Here is a 13,964-nt window from a genome sequence, read left to right on the forward strand (position 1 = left end):
TTGCTATGTAGTTTGCTGACCTGGGAATGCCGTGGTCTGACTCTGTTTCTGTGCAGCTCTTCAGGCACCTTCCTCATCTCCCCAAAAAGTAGTATGTTGAAGGTGAGCGTGCCCACCGGTGTGGGGTACCCCCAGAGCCCTCTGGTGTGTCTCCTCTGGTTTCCCAGCTCCCCTTTTCTCTTCCAAGGCGGCACAAATTCGCTCTCCTTCCTCCTGAGTCGGAGCATTGCTGTGATCCTACCGGTTGGGGCAGGGGCAGCGTGTGCAGGGAAGGGCCCTGAGGCTTCACAAGGGTTTGCAGCAGCAACAAAATCCCCCCAGGAGCCCTTTGCCCTTTCCTGGCACCAGCATCGCTGCTGACCAGTATGGGTTTGGGCACTCCACAGCATGCATGGAGCCCACGCGTCTCCCCTGCAGTGCCAGCCTGTGCCAGTTCCCTGCGAGTCTCGATTGTGTTTTTCATTTAGCTGGGGTGATTTTTTTTTTTTTCCCCTCAAAGTTTGCTGTTTTCCTGAAATGGTCTGAAATGTAATAGACCAAGACAATCATCAGAATGAAATATTTCCTACATAAAATATGCAGCAGCTATTCAGAAATGAAGATCGAGTGGAATGAGGGCTGCCAGGCAAAGATTTAAAGGTGCTGACACATTCCCCTAGGTTGTTTACTGAAGATATCTTCTCTTAAGCCCCAGTTTTAAGACTGCCTTTCAAAAGAGGGCACAAAATAAAATTTAGCAAGGAGCTTTAATAATTCAAGCTGCTGTGTGCTGAGGTTTTTGTTGCCCTTATGGGAACAAAGCCTCATTTCAAAGGACCTTGACTGTCTTCTGATAGTGCAGGAGAAGTGGCACTGCCAGAGCTATTTTTGCACCGAGACACTGATTGGGTGTGAAACCTGTCTCTGGTGGCCATGCCAGCAAAACCTGGGCAGGCAAAACACGGAGGCATATGGCCTAATTTCCCTGAAGATGCCGATTCCAAGGAATTTGGGGGTGGTGTCTCACCGTAAAAGGGCATTTGGGGCACCTGGCATTATGAAAAAAGCTTTATCACTGCTCTTGGCCCAAAGACCTGCCCACCCTTCCCCAGCACGGTGGGGTGAGGTGAGCCCAGTCCTACCACCCTGGGCCGGGGAGCGATGCATGGGGGAGCAGGCAAGAGCCCTGGCAGCTGTGCCGAGCTGCAGGGCTGTTTGCTGGTCTTGCTTCATCTGCTGTGCTCTCTGTATCGTAGGAACCTGCGTATTAGGTCCTGGGCTGAACCCAGCATCAAGCTGGGTGTTGGTCTGCTGCAGATACCTGGTGAGGACCACGGGTTTGTCTGAGCTGTTTTTCCCTTGCCGGCCCCTCGAGGAAACCGTATGTCCCCCCATCCTGCCACAGCACAGCATTGCTCATTGAGACTTAAGAAAGTGAAGCCTCTGTGTGCCCAAATGTTGCCGCTTTGCCCCCCTGACATCCTGAGCCCTTAATAAATCAGGAGCTGCAATGAAGTTGGCAATGGAGAGTAAAGCCTTATACCTTAATGCAGCATCTCCAAGTGAACACCAGCCTCCTTGTCATGCTGCGTTTTTCCCACATGCTCTGCTCACTTCTCTCATCCACTTTCCCCTCTCAGTTGGGTTTGAGTGACTTCAGCATCATTCCCATGACTGGAGAGTTGGTGCTTCTCAGCAGACTTCCCCTGTGAGTAATTGTGGTCCCGCTGCAGACGCATGAGCTATGCAAGATCTCTGCCTCTTACCCAAACTGGGAGCAGGGATTTCAGCAGACAAAACTGTCTGTCTTGTACAGAAACAAGTAATTGTGAAATGCCGGGCAACCAAGAATCCGACTTTTAGACCCGACTGCTTGCTGTTACCAGCCCAAGTATCAGGATCAGGCTGAAAAGGTTGATGACAATTGCTGACTGGACACTGCCTCGGTGCTTTGGGACCCACAGGGGCCTGACAGCCCTGGGCACATAAGAAACACGTCGTGTCCCGGTGTTAAAACGACAGGGCTGGTTGGTGTGGGGGGAGAGGAGCCGTGTCTGGGTGCCAAGGGCTGTGGGTCGCAGCGGGAAGCCCCATCTTGCACCCCGCATCCCCCAGCACTCACCGCAGCCCTCCCAAATCCCCACTAGTGTTTTGTTTTACCTGCTCCCCTACCCCCGCCGTTCCGCTGCTGCGAGGGAGCCCGTCTGCGGCGGAGCCAAAAGCAGGTTTCTGTCGCCACCTCGCGATGGAGAAGCGCTGGGATGTCGCGATGGGCCGGCTGGGGAACGCGGCTTCGCGACGGACACAGGGCCCGGCAGCACGGCTGGGTTTGGGAATCGCTGCTTTATTAGGGCCGCGGAACCCCAGCCGCCTCCAGCCCCCCCTGCGGCCCCCGCAGCGGAGCGGCAGCCCCGACCCCCGGGGGGGGTCGCAGAGAGAGAGCCTGGAGGGGTGCAGCAAGCAGGGCTTGGACGGACACAGCTCTTCCTGGTGCCGGAGAGGGATGCTGTGCCTATTGCAGTGCCGTGGAAGGATGCTGTGCCCATCCCGGTACCGTGGAAGGATGCTGTGCTGATCCCAGTACCATGGAAGGATGCTGTGCCCATCCCAGTGCTGTAGAAGGATGCTGTGCCCATCCCGGTACCGTGGAAGGATGCTGTGCCCATCCTGGTGCCGTGGAAGGATGCTGTGCTGATCCCAGTGCTGTGGAAGGATGCTGTGCCCATCCCGGTGCTGTGGAAGGATGCTGGGCCCATCCTGGTGCCGTGGAAGGATGCTGGGCCCATCCCAGTGCTGCGGAACAATGCTGTGCCCATCCCGGTGCCGTGGAAGGATGCTGTGCCCATCCCGGTGCCGTGGAAGGATGCTGCGCTCGCTGTGTGCCTTTGGGGGGTTATCAGCAGCAGTCCTCTCCTCCCTCGACAACCCAGAGCACGTTCCCCATGTCCCAGATGCATGCGGGAAGGGTGCTGCTGAGAGGAGGTTTTTCGGTGAAGGTCGCTGTGGTCGGATGTTGGCTCATGCACTGCAGACATGCGCTGGAGCCCTTTGGCCTTCTGCACCCGCTTTCAGCAGTGCCTTGCAAACCCTCAGGGCAAGTCAGGCACTTATCATCCCTTCCCTGGTGGTGTCCCTGACGCTCTTCAGGAAGCTGAAGATGTGGGACCCGCCGGTCCCTTTGGCCTCCAGCGCGGATGGGGGCTTCACCGCAGAGGGGCCAGCCCTGTCACCCGGGTCTGCCTGCCCAGCCTTGGCTTTGGCCGCCGCGACGGTGATGTACTTGGTGACGATGGTGATGTGGTGGGACCTGAACTCTGCCAGTGCCGAGACGCACCGGTTGAAAGCCGTGCAGAGCCGTGCGTCTCCAGAGGAGAGCACGTGCTGCTTCAGGGAGGGGGCACGGTGGATCTCCTCCACAAAGGCTCTGTGGGGTGGGGGCATGTAGTCCCTCATCCTGTGCAGGAAGGCAGCTGCAAGACACCAGAAAAAGATAAATAAGTTGTGGGCAAGCAGGTTAAAGCACCCTGATGCTCTCAAAGAGCAGCCAGACTGGAGCACCGGTGCTGGCGTGGTCTGCAGGGACCACTGCGCTGGGTGGTACCCGACAGCCTGCACAGCCTCCTGCCCTCCGCTGTTCTGTCTCCGTGCCTCCAATTAATTGAGAAAGAAAACCCATATTAGGTCAACGCTCCATTAGGCTTGGTCTTAACCCTAAAAGGCAGGGTTTAGCCCTTGCTCTCAGCCTTTCGGTTTCAGGTTGTTTAGGGGGTTTTTTGCTATTAGAGTGGTTTTGCTAATTTCTGATAAATACATTCTGTTGTGGGCCAGACTAATGCAAAACTATGTGAATGGATGAGCTAAATTACTGGCAAGATGCTGGTGCACTCTGCTCCCTCTTCTCCGTACCCATATATAACCTCAGTAAAAAGCTGACACACAAAAAGCAAAGTTTGTCCATCTGGGAATTTATAGCACTGAGGAAGTGCCTGCCAGAGCTTCATTTATAGACTTCCTCCCTAACGAACTGGGCAGACCCTCGTCCCAGCTGGGCTCTGCGAGGGTTTTGCGAGGGCAAGATGGGTGCGTGTCCTGTTGACTGGCACACACAGCCGTCCCACAGCTGTGGGACTTGCTCTGGCTCGGTTCTTCCCCCACCCCTTATTTTCTTGGGAAAAAGAAGAAGTGTGTAACTTACTGCTCTCCTCGCTATGGCGAATCCCCAGGAGCTCATCAAAAGCATGAAGGATGGTGCTCTGTGCTGCGCTCCCTCCCGAGTATGCCATGGGCTCATCAGATACACCTTCGTATATCAACCCGTCCGGCATGGCGGGGTTATCTTTCCAGCTGAGTGAGAAGACATGGAAGTCAGGCAGGGAGCGGCTGATAACAGGGGGGATGCTGCGAGAAGGGACCCTGGGCCGGCAAGATTGAGTGAAACCTTCCTGACCTGGCCCTCCTCCTCCTCACTCAGCCTTGTCAGCTATCCTCAAACGCGAGATAAACTTGGAAATCAAACACTGTGCCGAGGCACACGACAAGGTCATAGGTGTAGGGAGAAATCCTTAGTTATCCTTTGCCGAGGAGCTAGGGAAGGTTCTATGGGATTGAGCACCCCACAGCGTGGTGCCGGGACACCCTGCCCTCCGCCTGGCTGCACCTCCGTGCCCGACGCGGGTCCTGGCTCCGGCAGGTGCCACATGGTGGTTTGCATGTGCAGAGCTGCTTCGGGTGTGCAAGAGGGGAGGGGGCACTTATCTGGGCAATAGTGGCACTTAATACTAATTCCTTGAAATCCCAGTGGCCATTAGGAGAAGCTGAGTTGCCTCTGCGGCAGATAGAGTCGCCCAAATGCTCTTCCGAGCCCTTGAAGTTTGTACTTTGGATTTTTCTCCATTCTTGTTACTCTTGAGATGATGTCTTTAAAGACAGCGCAGGACAGCCTGCCTTTATTTATTTCAGCAGAGAACAAGCCTGTAATGTAATTTCCTCCCTCTCATAAAGCTGCTCGTCCTCAGCAAGCCCAGGAACTGGGCAGCGTCGGTGCCTCCCCCCCCGTACACCATTAACTCACAGCCCCTGTCATCTGGCTTTATGCGCCTGTTGTGCAAAAATGGATAAATGCTTGCTCACAAATGGAAGGAGCAGTTATAATTTCAGAGAGATAATGTGCCTGGCACAAAAATATCTCTTGACCTTCTGAAGAATGCACCATTTCATGAAGCTTTCGGTGCTGGCTGCTAAGGCTGTTTGACTGCTGGAGCAGATTTTGCACAAACTGCAGAGAAAATAGATTCATTATCAAATACCGTAATATTTTTAGCTCTCCCAGGGATGTATTTATAGTAACCTTTACTAGTGGGAAGTTCTTATAAGCAGAAGAGAATTTAAAAGGCATGTTTTTCCAGGCTGATGACCATCAAGACAAGGTCAGCTTGGATAAAAAATGAGAGAAACATAATCAGGATGCATGGAGACTTTTGACTTAGGAATGCCGAGATATACTGAAGAGAAATAAAAATAGAAACCCCCTGAGAAGCCCGGGAGCAGAGCAGTTGGGGATGCTCACAGACCCGCAGGGAAGATGAGGGATAGCATACCAACAGCACTGGGCTCTCATGGCCATGTTTCTGCCTTGCCCAACGGACTTTTTTCAGTATTTGCGGGGGAATAGGTTTTTTTAATTAATGGAATGGTAAGGGAGCAACAGCAAGAGGCTTGTCATAGATGTTTCCTTAACACACAGGGGGAAGAGACCCCACTTGGCTTCGTAGCTTTGTGTGTACAGTGTGCAAAGTAAAGAGAAATAAGTTTCCTGTCAAAACTATTCAGGCCAAGAGCAGGAATGATTCATTTCTGCACAATTACAGCCATTGCAGCACAGAGACCGTGCCGGAGCCAAGCTGAAGTCCAGGATGGAGAGAAGCTGGTGGGGAGGCAGACCCCAGCCCTCTGCCACGGTCCTTGCCCAGCAGCTCCAGCTCCATGCGGGCGGATCAAGTGCTTGGGATCTCCATCCCTCGAGAGGAACAGGACCACGTCACCCTCAGAGCCACCACTGCCGGACACAGCGCTGGTTCCTACCCTGCCTGGGGGACCCTGTGCCCCATCTGGGCTGCCCCTTCCCAGCGCATCCCCTGCTCCCCCCAGCCCCGGGAGCTGCCGACACGGTGGCTTTGGGAGGAAATGTGCCACACTTACCCGGAGAGAAAGATCCGGATCACAGCATAAAATACTGCTGGATCCACATAGTCTAGGAGGAAATCAGATCATAGATGTTACTGCGGGCAAAAGGCAATTAGTTCCCACCACATCGGCATTTCCCGTGTGGCAGTGCTCCCTGCTCCGCCACAGCCAAGGCAACCCGAATCTGTGCCCCGAGAAGGACCCGGCAGGAGGGGCCGGTGTGTTCCACGGTGCTGGTGCTCCCTCCCCGCAGCGGGCTTCCCCCGGCTGGGCTGCTTGGGGCACTGCTGTGCTCAGTATAGCATTGCTCAGAGCTATACTCAGCCCCAAAACACCCCACACTTTTACCCCGGGCCCGTTTGGGTGCTCAAACACTATGTATCATCCTGGGAGCACTGAGCTTCCCCTGAATTGCTCCTGCATCCTCCCGCTCGCTCCCTCCAGAGATGCTTTATGGGCCAAGCGCATTTACGCTAATGCATCCTATGAGCTAAAGCGTGCACAGCGATGTGAGGACACGAGCTGCCCTCCAGCTGAAGGCTGCTGTTACCATGCATCCGTTTCAAAGCCTTGCTCATGTCCCCGATGGCCTCTGCCAGCTCCTGCAGGGCTTTGTGCAGGGTCTCCTCATCAAGCTGCAGGATGGCACGAATGGCCTGAATGATTGCCTGCGAGAGGAGAGGAGGGAGAGCACAAAGTGTTGAGGAGGCTGGAGTGTCTGTGTACAGCAGCTCTGCATACCCGCTGCCACCCAAGCCAGCTCTGGCCCTTCCCCCAGCCTGCGAGCAAGCGTGCAGGGGACGGGTATACCCCGTGGGTGTGCGCCTGTGGGTGCTTTCCAGGTGAGCAAAGAGCTACGGGGCACGGCGGTACCCTACCTTAATCCCAGGCACAGCCGCCTTCTCAACCAGGAGGGTGACGAGGATGAAGCCTCGCAGGCTCTCTCCCCCAGGCAGCGAGATGATGGTGTCCAGGTTCCTGCAGGGGCGATGGGCAGAGCGGCCGAGCGTGCGGGGGTTAGGAGGATGCTTGCTCGGGATTTCCCCGTACACCCCGGGACCCACTGAGTCCTTGGAGCAAAACCCTCCCGGCTGCAGAGCCTCTTATCTGCGTCACGGGCAGAGATGAGTTGGCACAGAGAAAAAGGGGAGAGGGGCTTCTTTGGTTTTGAGGGACCCGTGACCCTCCCTATGCACTCGCTGGGCTAAAAGTCTGGTCCATGACAGCCAGGCTCTGCGTGGACTAGAGCAGCCCACGGTTCAGCTGCGGTCATGGCACTTTGCTGTTGTTGCAGTGGTATTTGCGTGCCAAAGACTGAGCTGTTTTTGTTGTGCTCATATATCAAGAGATAGGTTCAAGCTAAGCAGAGCCCTGCAGTGTTGGAGTGCTAAGCCAATTCAAACAAAACTAATACTGTTAGAAAATAAATAAGCATCTTAAATACTTACTCAATTTCCAGAGGCCTGAAGGCATTTCGGTTATTGCCAACAAATGCACAAGAAAAGGAGAGAGAAAGAGAGACGTTATAAATTGTTTCAGTAATGGACTGTGCTCTGTGGGAGACAAAGGAGCTCGCTGGCCCATGGGAAGCGCCATCCCCTGCGGGGATGCTCCCAGAGGCAGCCAGTTCCCCACCGGGCACCTGCATCTGCACCCATGAGACAGCCCCCCAGTGACGGTGGGTTTTCCATGGTTTTTGGCAGAACGGGAGCGGTTTGGGAACCGTTTGTCCTGTGTGCTGGATGGGACCTGCTCAGGCTCATCGCGGTTGCCCCGACTGCAGGATGAGCTGCCCTCCATCCACCCGTGTTTGCCCATTTACCTGTTGGGGTTCTTCCTCCTCCAGTTGGCCAACACAAAGTCCGTGTGGCTGAGGATGGGGGGGAGGCCGAGGGCCTGCGAGACCTCCCAGAAGGGGACAGCGAGATTTTGGGGCAGGACCTGAAGGGCACAAAGCACAGAAGAAGATGGGGACACTGTCAGGCTGGTGAAAGGTACCCATCTACAAGCACCCAACCAGGCAGGAGGGGTCTACGGGCAGCCTCAGGAAAGAGGCTTTGCTCCCATGGGATGAGTCCCAGATCCCAAGGACCAGCTGAACCCACTCCACATTGCTTTTACCTTCACGGTGCCCTCCTCGCCCTCCTGCCAGAGGTAGCCCATCGTGATGAAGCTGAGCACCAGATGCGCCAAGTGCAGCTCCTCACGCCCTCGGAGGTGCCGGGTGCTCAGCTGCGGCATCTGCCAGGGAGATCTTTGGAAGCAAGGGGCACCGCAGGCGATGCCAAGGGCCCCCCGCGGTGGGGGGCTGCCCCGCCAGCCGGGGAGAGACCCTCCTAGTGCTTCTGCCTGCCCTCGCCCTCCCCCTGCAAGCCTCCATTCCCTCCCACGCCTGCAAGATTTGCGACTGGTTCGCCGTTGCTGGTTCGTGAGCATGGACAGTAAACGGTGGGATTTTACTCCAATAGGTGTTCCTCTCCCTCGCGCTAGGATGCGCGTGAGAGCGGCCGATCCCCGTGTGCCGGAGGGGTCCGGCCAGGCCGGGGGCTCGTGGAGTGCCTGGAATCCTCGGTGGGGAGCACGGCCAGGACAAGCTGTGGCTCTCGTGACATCTAGAGGGTTTCCCCTGCCACCGCATGCTGCTCGACACGCTCCAGCCTCAGCTGGCCAGTGTGCTGTAGAATCTGCCGTAGGAGTTATTTCTGTGCTGATGTTTTGCACAGTATTAGTCCTGTCTGCGTGAGTCCTTGCTGAGGACACGGCTTTGCTGTTGGTTTGCTTTTCCATGCGTTTTTTTTGCAGACACTGCTGTGTCAGACCAAGGTTTGAGAGAGCTCCAGAGTCAGGAAAGATAACACAGGTACCTGGTGAACTTGTGAGCGGAGCCGATGGCTCGCGATCAGCTGAGGCAGGTCATGGGCAATCTCCATCCAGGGACCGTAGGGTGCCGGCAGCTCCGTCTTGGTAGAGAGAGGCGAGAGGGAGGGCTGTTAATGCACAGAGTCTGGCTGCACAGGGTGTCATAAGGCTGCGTCTCGTCTCTCCCCCTGGTTCCTGAGCAGATCAGGACTGAGGCAGGGCAAGATATGTCCAGGGGTTAAATGTGGTGTCAGCGGAGCTGGCTGTGGGGCTGTGCAAGAAGCAGGGGCAGGCTCAGGGGAGAGTGCAGCCCCCTCCCCTAAAGAGGAGACTTCAGGGCTGTGCTAGGCAGGGGGACATGCTGCCGCTGTCATCCTTCGCAAAGGAGGGAACAGAGGGCTTGGAGATAAGCCTAGCCCTGGGTAAAATTTTCAGAGTTGATGAGAGACAACACCCAAACTCTCCTGCTCCAGTCCCTGCTCTGGCTGTAATGCAGAAGAGCCGTAGGGTCTGGGGAGAAAAGGGAATGGGAGCTGGAGCAGGGCTGTGACTTGCCGCTGGGGCTGGGCAGCCCCAGGGAGGGCCATGCTGGACATTGCCCAGCCGGGGGGCTTTCACCGTCCTGCTCTGTTGTGTTTGGGAAAAGGTTTTCCTGGGGCACTGGCAGGGGAGAGGGAGGAGAGCGGACGCCGCCAGCCCCGGCTCCCAGCATCCATCCAGCCTTGCACATTGTGGCTAATGGTTTGTGTCTAGTTCCCCCTCTTGTAATACCAGCCTGCGTGATCGCGAATTAATAGATGATAAACAAGTATCTGCCTGTCCCTCAGCGCTCCCACTGAGAGGTGAGCCCAGTGATAAATGGCACTGCTTTCAGCACAGGAGATCTGCAGTCTGACTGCTCTCCTTGTACTCCCTGAAATCCTGTAAAGCCAAGGCCAATGTCTGAATTGCAAAGCTCCTTCTCCTCTCCCCTGCACCACTTGCTGCAGCCAGTTTAATAATTTTTAAAGCAAGGGATTTGTCCTATGAAACTGTCTAAGCCAAAATAGCATGTGCCTTCCTCATTCCTTTTTATAAACTGTTAAGAATAGCACTGAATTGAAACCCAACCAGAAAGCCGCTCACCAACCCCTCTATTTTCCTGTTCTCTGTCTCCGGTAGCATGCAGACACGGTGGCACAGCCGTCTCCTACCAGAGGATCGGGAAGAAGGAAGCCGTACTCCTCGGAGAGCTGAAACCGTGTCAGCACCAGAGGCAGCGGGGTCTCCTCTGTGCCTTCGCCCGCCTCCATCGCCTGGCGCTGGCTGTAGGGTCAGGACGTGCTCTGGCTCGGCGGAGACACACCGGCTGCCCCACTCCCGGTATGTGCTGAGCCAGCACCGTGTGCCGCGGTCGCGTACCTTGTCCTGGGGGGAGCCGGGGCCTGGCTGCCCAATGGACAGAGGGTCCGAGCAAACAAGATTAAAGGTTGCCGATAAGGCATTGCTGCGCTGCAAACATTGATCTCCATCCCTGTGGGCATCCACCGATGGGGAAGGCTCAGGGAAGAGCCCTTGACCTGGGTAGGGGCTGTGAGCTGTCTCCCCCACCGCCAGGACTTCCCCTTGGAACTGCAGGCATGCTCCAGGCTCCCATGGGAGGCTGCAGCAAAAAGCAGCCTGGGGTGCTTTAGGCTGGCAGCAGCTCAGGGATGCTGTCTCTGCAGCTGGGTTTCCCCAGGATCCTGGCAATGCCAAACTCATGTCCTGTGGGCTGTGCTTGGTCTGCAGGAACCATGCAAGAACCAAGGACTGTTCTCATCTTGCTGGAAACCGCAGAGCCCAGGTACACTGTGAGTGCAGCATGGAGCCCACACCGCAGCACGGACCTGCAGCCACCACAGGCACCGGGTACGGCCCGGCAGGGCAGATGTGCGTGGGTGGCTCTGGGAGCTGCCCACAGCTCCTGGCAGGCTGTGTGACACCCCCGAGTGCCAGAGCCCAGGGACCACTGTCCCTGCAGGAGCGATATATGAGGCATGCACTGTATCCTCAGCCCCATGCTCACATGAGGTGCCGCTGATGTATGCACTAACAGTATGCCCAGCACAGCCAAAATAAATTAATGGGAGCCACATCCAAAGCAGCTGCTGCAGAAGTAAGTGCTGCATGGCAGGGAGTGAAACTCCCTAATCCGCATTTCATGTCACATAAGAGTTTATCTGCCTTTCCAGTGAGCTGCCTAATGGCTGAACGTGAGCTGATGGTGTCATTAAATTCCCAGTGCCAACCAAAGTGCAAGACCAGAATGATGGTTTTAATTAGCAGTAGTGAATGGTGTGCTGGTAGTGTGCCTGCACTGGAGCACCAGCCGTGCTCTCCTCGCATCTGCACACACCCACTCCCAGGGAGGCTGAGTGGACAGTGATGCACAGAGGGTAATTAGACCTCCTTGCAACGAGGGTCTGCGGGCTTCTGACCTAATTGCAATGCACAGGAACACAACTGTGCAGGTCTTTCTCGTGGAAAGGCTGGAGGGTTTTGTGTGCCACGGTGTGCCGGTGCTGGGCAGGGCACCCTGAGCCCACCCAAGTCTGAGGGTGAGTGCTGTGGTTTGCTTGTCCAGGGGCTGCAACCACAGCAAGGAGGGGGCCGCCAGGCACGAGGGGAATTCCTGGCGTGATGCCTGCTCTGATGAGTCAGGTTTCCTCCGCCACCACCCCAGCCCACCCTCCCACCGGCCCCACGCCAGCGGGAAGGAGCCTGCAGCCACGCCACGGCGGGAACCGTGCATCCGCCCCACGCTCTTCCTGTGCGTCGGCCGCGATGGCGTGAGCCCCCCGGCGCCGCCGAGAGCCGCCCCAGCCCGGCGCCTGGCAGGGCAGGGTCCCCGTGGCTGAGGGTCACCGGAGCAGGCCGGTGGGTCCCCCCATCCGAGGGGGGCTTGGCAGGACGCGCTGGTTTCCTGGGGGAAAATCAGCACCGTGAGTGCTGCCTGCGCAGAAAGCTTCCCGTGCCGGGGGCCAGGGCTGGAGATGTCATGGGTGCTAGGGAAGGGCTGGGGCGGGGGGGGCATGGAGGGCGAGACGGGCATCTCGGTGGGGTAGCAGGTCTGAGGGCACTTCAGGAAACACAGGTGCCCCCTCGCCGGGGCAGGGGTGGAGGTTAGCGGTGTCCTGGCCCACAGGCTAGGGTGGTCATGCTGTGCCGCACCGGGTCAGCCGGCTGCACCGGAGGGTGTTGGACAGCCCCTCTCCTGGCGCTGCTGGCCAGTCCTCACTGCCTGGGGACGGGGACAGGACCAGGGAGGCGTCTGCAAGGGCTGGCACTGGCAGAGCATGTCAGTACAGTGGTACCAGACCCCAGGAGCCTCCCAGGGCAGGATGCTCTGAAGTGTTGAGCTGCATTGCCTGTCTGTACAACTAATAATCTCCCTGTAGCCTCAGCCTAGAAAGCGCTTCACCCCTCAAGTGGAGATGTTTTGCCCCAGGCAGTTTTGGTGTGGTTGTAGGAGACGTGCTTCCATCCCGGCTGGCGGAGATGCTGGAGGGACAAAACTGTTGCCAGTCCTTGTATCCCTGAATGCACCAAGCAAAGCCATGGTCCCAGGGCAGATGTGCTGGGTAGAAAGCATCACCCGGTCAGTGCCCCACACCTCGACTCCAGCTGCTGCCACTGCTGCCCCCACCAGCAGGGACCTGAGGAAGCAGCTCATGCCACTGTCCCCACTTAGGAAGGAGAGGAGGGCATCCAGGTTCCTGTGGGACGAAATGGTGTCCCCAGGGTCAGGTAGGTGATGCTCTGGGATCGCAGTAGCAATTTTCCAGCTCTTCTGAGATGCTCTCAGTGTGCAGCACAGTGTAAGACCCTGCTTCTATGGACCAGCCATGGCTGCAGGGTCAGGACAGGAGTGTTCTTGTGTCTGTCCTGTTTGCATTGAAGCTGTCAGCGCTGCCAGCCTGTGCGGATTCCTTCCTTCTCTGGCTGGCTGAGAGGCGGTCTGCGCGGGCTGGGATGGCACCAGCCTGTGGGCTCGGCACAGCATCCCAGCACCCACCATGGGTTTGGGGCTCAACAGGTAGTGGTGCCAGGAGGAGAGGTGGGTGCTGTGGTCAGGGTGGCTGAGCGTAGGGGCCAGGGTCGCAGGGCGGGGATGGGAGGGGGCCATGAGGGCCAGCAGAGTGGGGCAGACGGGCTAGGAGTGGGGGCTTTGTGTGCAGGGGCAGGGCTGGCAGGGCACAGCTCTGTGTTTGCTGTGCTGGGCACAGTGCTGTGTAGCTGCATCCCCATTCTGCCCTGCATGGGAACACAGTGGCCGGGCCAGTGCAGGAGTGGAGCAGGGGAGCACCAAGCCGTGCCACGTCCTTGCTCTCCCCCTGCCCCACCTATCCTATTTGGATAAAGGCCAGAGCCAGGCATGCAGAGGCAGCTCCCAAGTCCTGGGTGCCAAACAGCAGCATCCGAGGGGAGGACAGGGTGGGCATGGGGCGGGCAATGTCCCATCGGGTCCTGGAGTGCATAGTCGGTGGGAGGTGAGGAGCAGCTCCTCCACAGTGAAATCCATGGCAAGTGATGTAAGGGTGCAGGTTCGCAACATGGGTGCTCCTCGGGCACAGAGGGTGATGCAGGCTCTCAAGGGCTCTGTGGTTGCTCCGTTGCTTGACTGACATGTGGCCAGGCCTGCTCCCCTCCTGCCTCGCCAGCTCTAAGTCCAACGAGGGCCAGGGCTGGCAGGCACCTCTCACTCAGTCAATCTGTCAATCACTGCCATCACACTGGGCACAGGCCAGTCAGGGCTGGCTGCATCTCCTGGACGTGTCCCGGGCAGGAGCAGCCCTTGCCTGCACCATCAGAGCACACAGCCGGGGCTCCTCCACCCCTTTAGGGGCCTCCCAGTCCAGTCACGGTTCTGGCACATAGTGCTGCTCAGGGATCACACAACTCCTCAGAGATCGTAGATACCT

The 13,964-nt window shown here is 57.2% G+C and overlaps 1 protein-coding gene across 2 annotated transcripts; it reads right to left on the bottom strand.

Annotated features, from left to right (window-relative positions):
- Nucleotides 1-2,307: 2,307 nt before the first annotated feature.
- LOC128150044 (indoleamine 2,3-dioxygenase 2-like) lies at nucleotides 2,308-10,572 on the bottom strand. Of its 2 annotated transcripts, none has more exons than XM_052805841.1 (10): nucleotides 10,215-10,572; nucleotides 9,027-9,122; nucleotides 8,284-8,403; nucleotides 7,985-8,103; nucleotides 7,611-7,625; nucleotides 7,041-7,140; nucleotides 6,713-6,830; nucleotides 6,178-6,229; nucleotides 4,175-4,323; nucleotides 2,308-3,449 (listed from the first exon to the last, which is right to left on the bottom strand). In XM_052805841.1, the coding sequence occupies exons 1-10, from the start codon at nucleotides 10,311-10,313 to the stop codon at nucleotides 3,079-3,081; spliced, it is 1,239 nt and encodes a 412-aa protein (XP_052661801.1). In that variant the 5' UTR covers nucleotides 10,314-10,572; the 3' UTR covers nucleotides 2,308-3,078. The 2 variants fall into 2 exon arrangements, with proteins under 2 accessions (XP_052661801.1, XP_052661802.1); XM_052805842.1 differs by having other exon boundaries at nucleotides 10,151-10,318.
- Between the last annotated feature and the right edge of the window lie 3,392 nt (nucleotides 10,573-13,964).

Source organism: Harpia harpyja, chromosome 13 (assembly GCF_026419915.1).
Source record: "Harpia harpyja isolate bHarHar1 chromosome 13, bHarHar1 primary haplotype, whole genome shotgun sequence".
Lineage (NCBI taxonomy): Eukaryota > Metazoa > Chordata > Aves > Accipitriformes > Accipitridae > Harpia > Harpia harpyja.

Bases quoted from the DNA above. Each gene is read 5' to 3' on its own strand.
- LOC128150044 (XM_052805841.1), bottom strand. From the start codon at position 10,313: ATGGAGGCGGGCGAAGGCACAGAGGAGACCCCGCTGCCTCTGGTGCTG. The intron at 8,404-9,026 runs GTACCTGTGTTA...TCTCCCTGGCAG, and splicing joins TCCGCTCACAAGTTCACCAG to ATGCCGCAGCTGAGCACCCG. The intron at 6,230-6,712 runs GTAACAGCAGCC...ATTTCCTCCTAG, and splicing joins GGCTTTGAAACGGATGCATG to ACTATGTGGATCCAGCAGTA.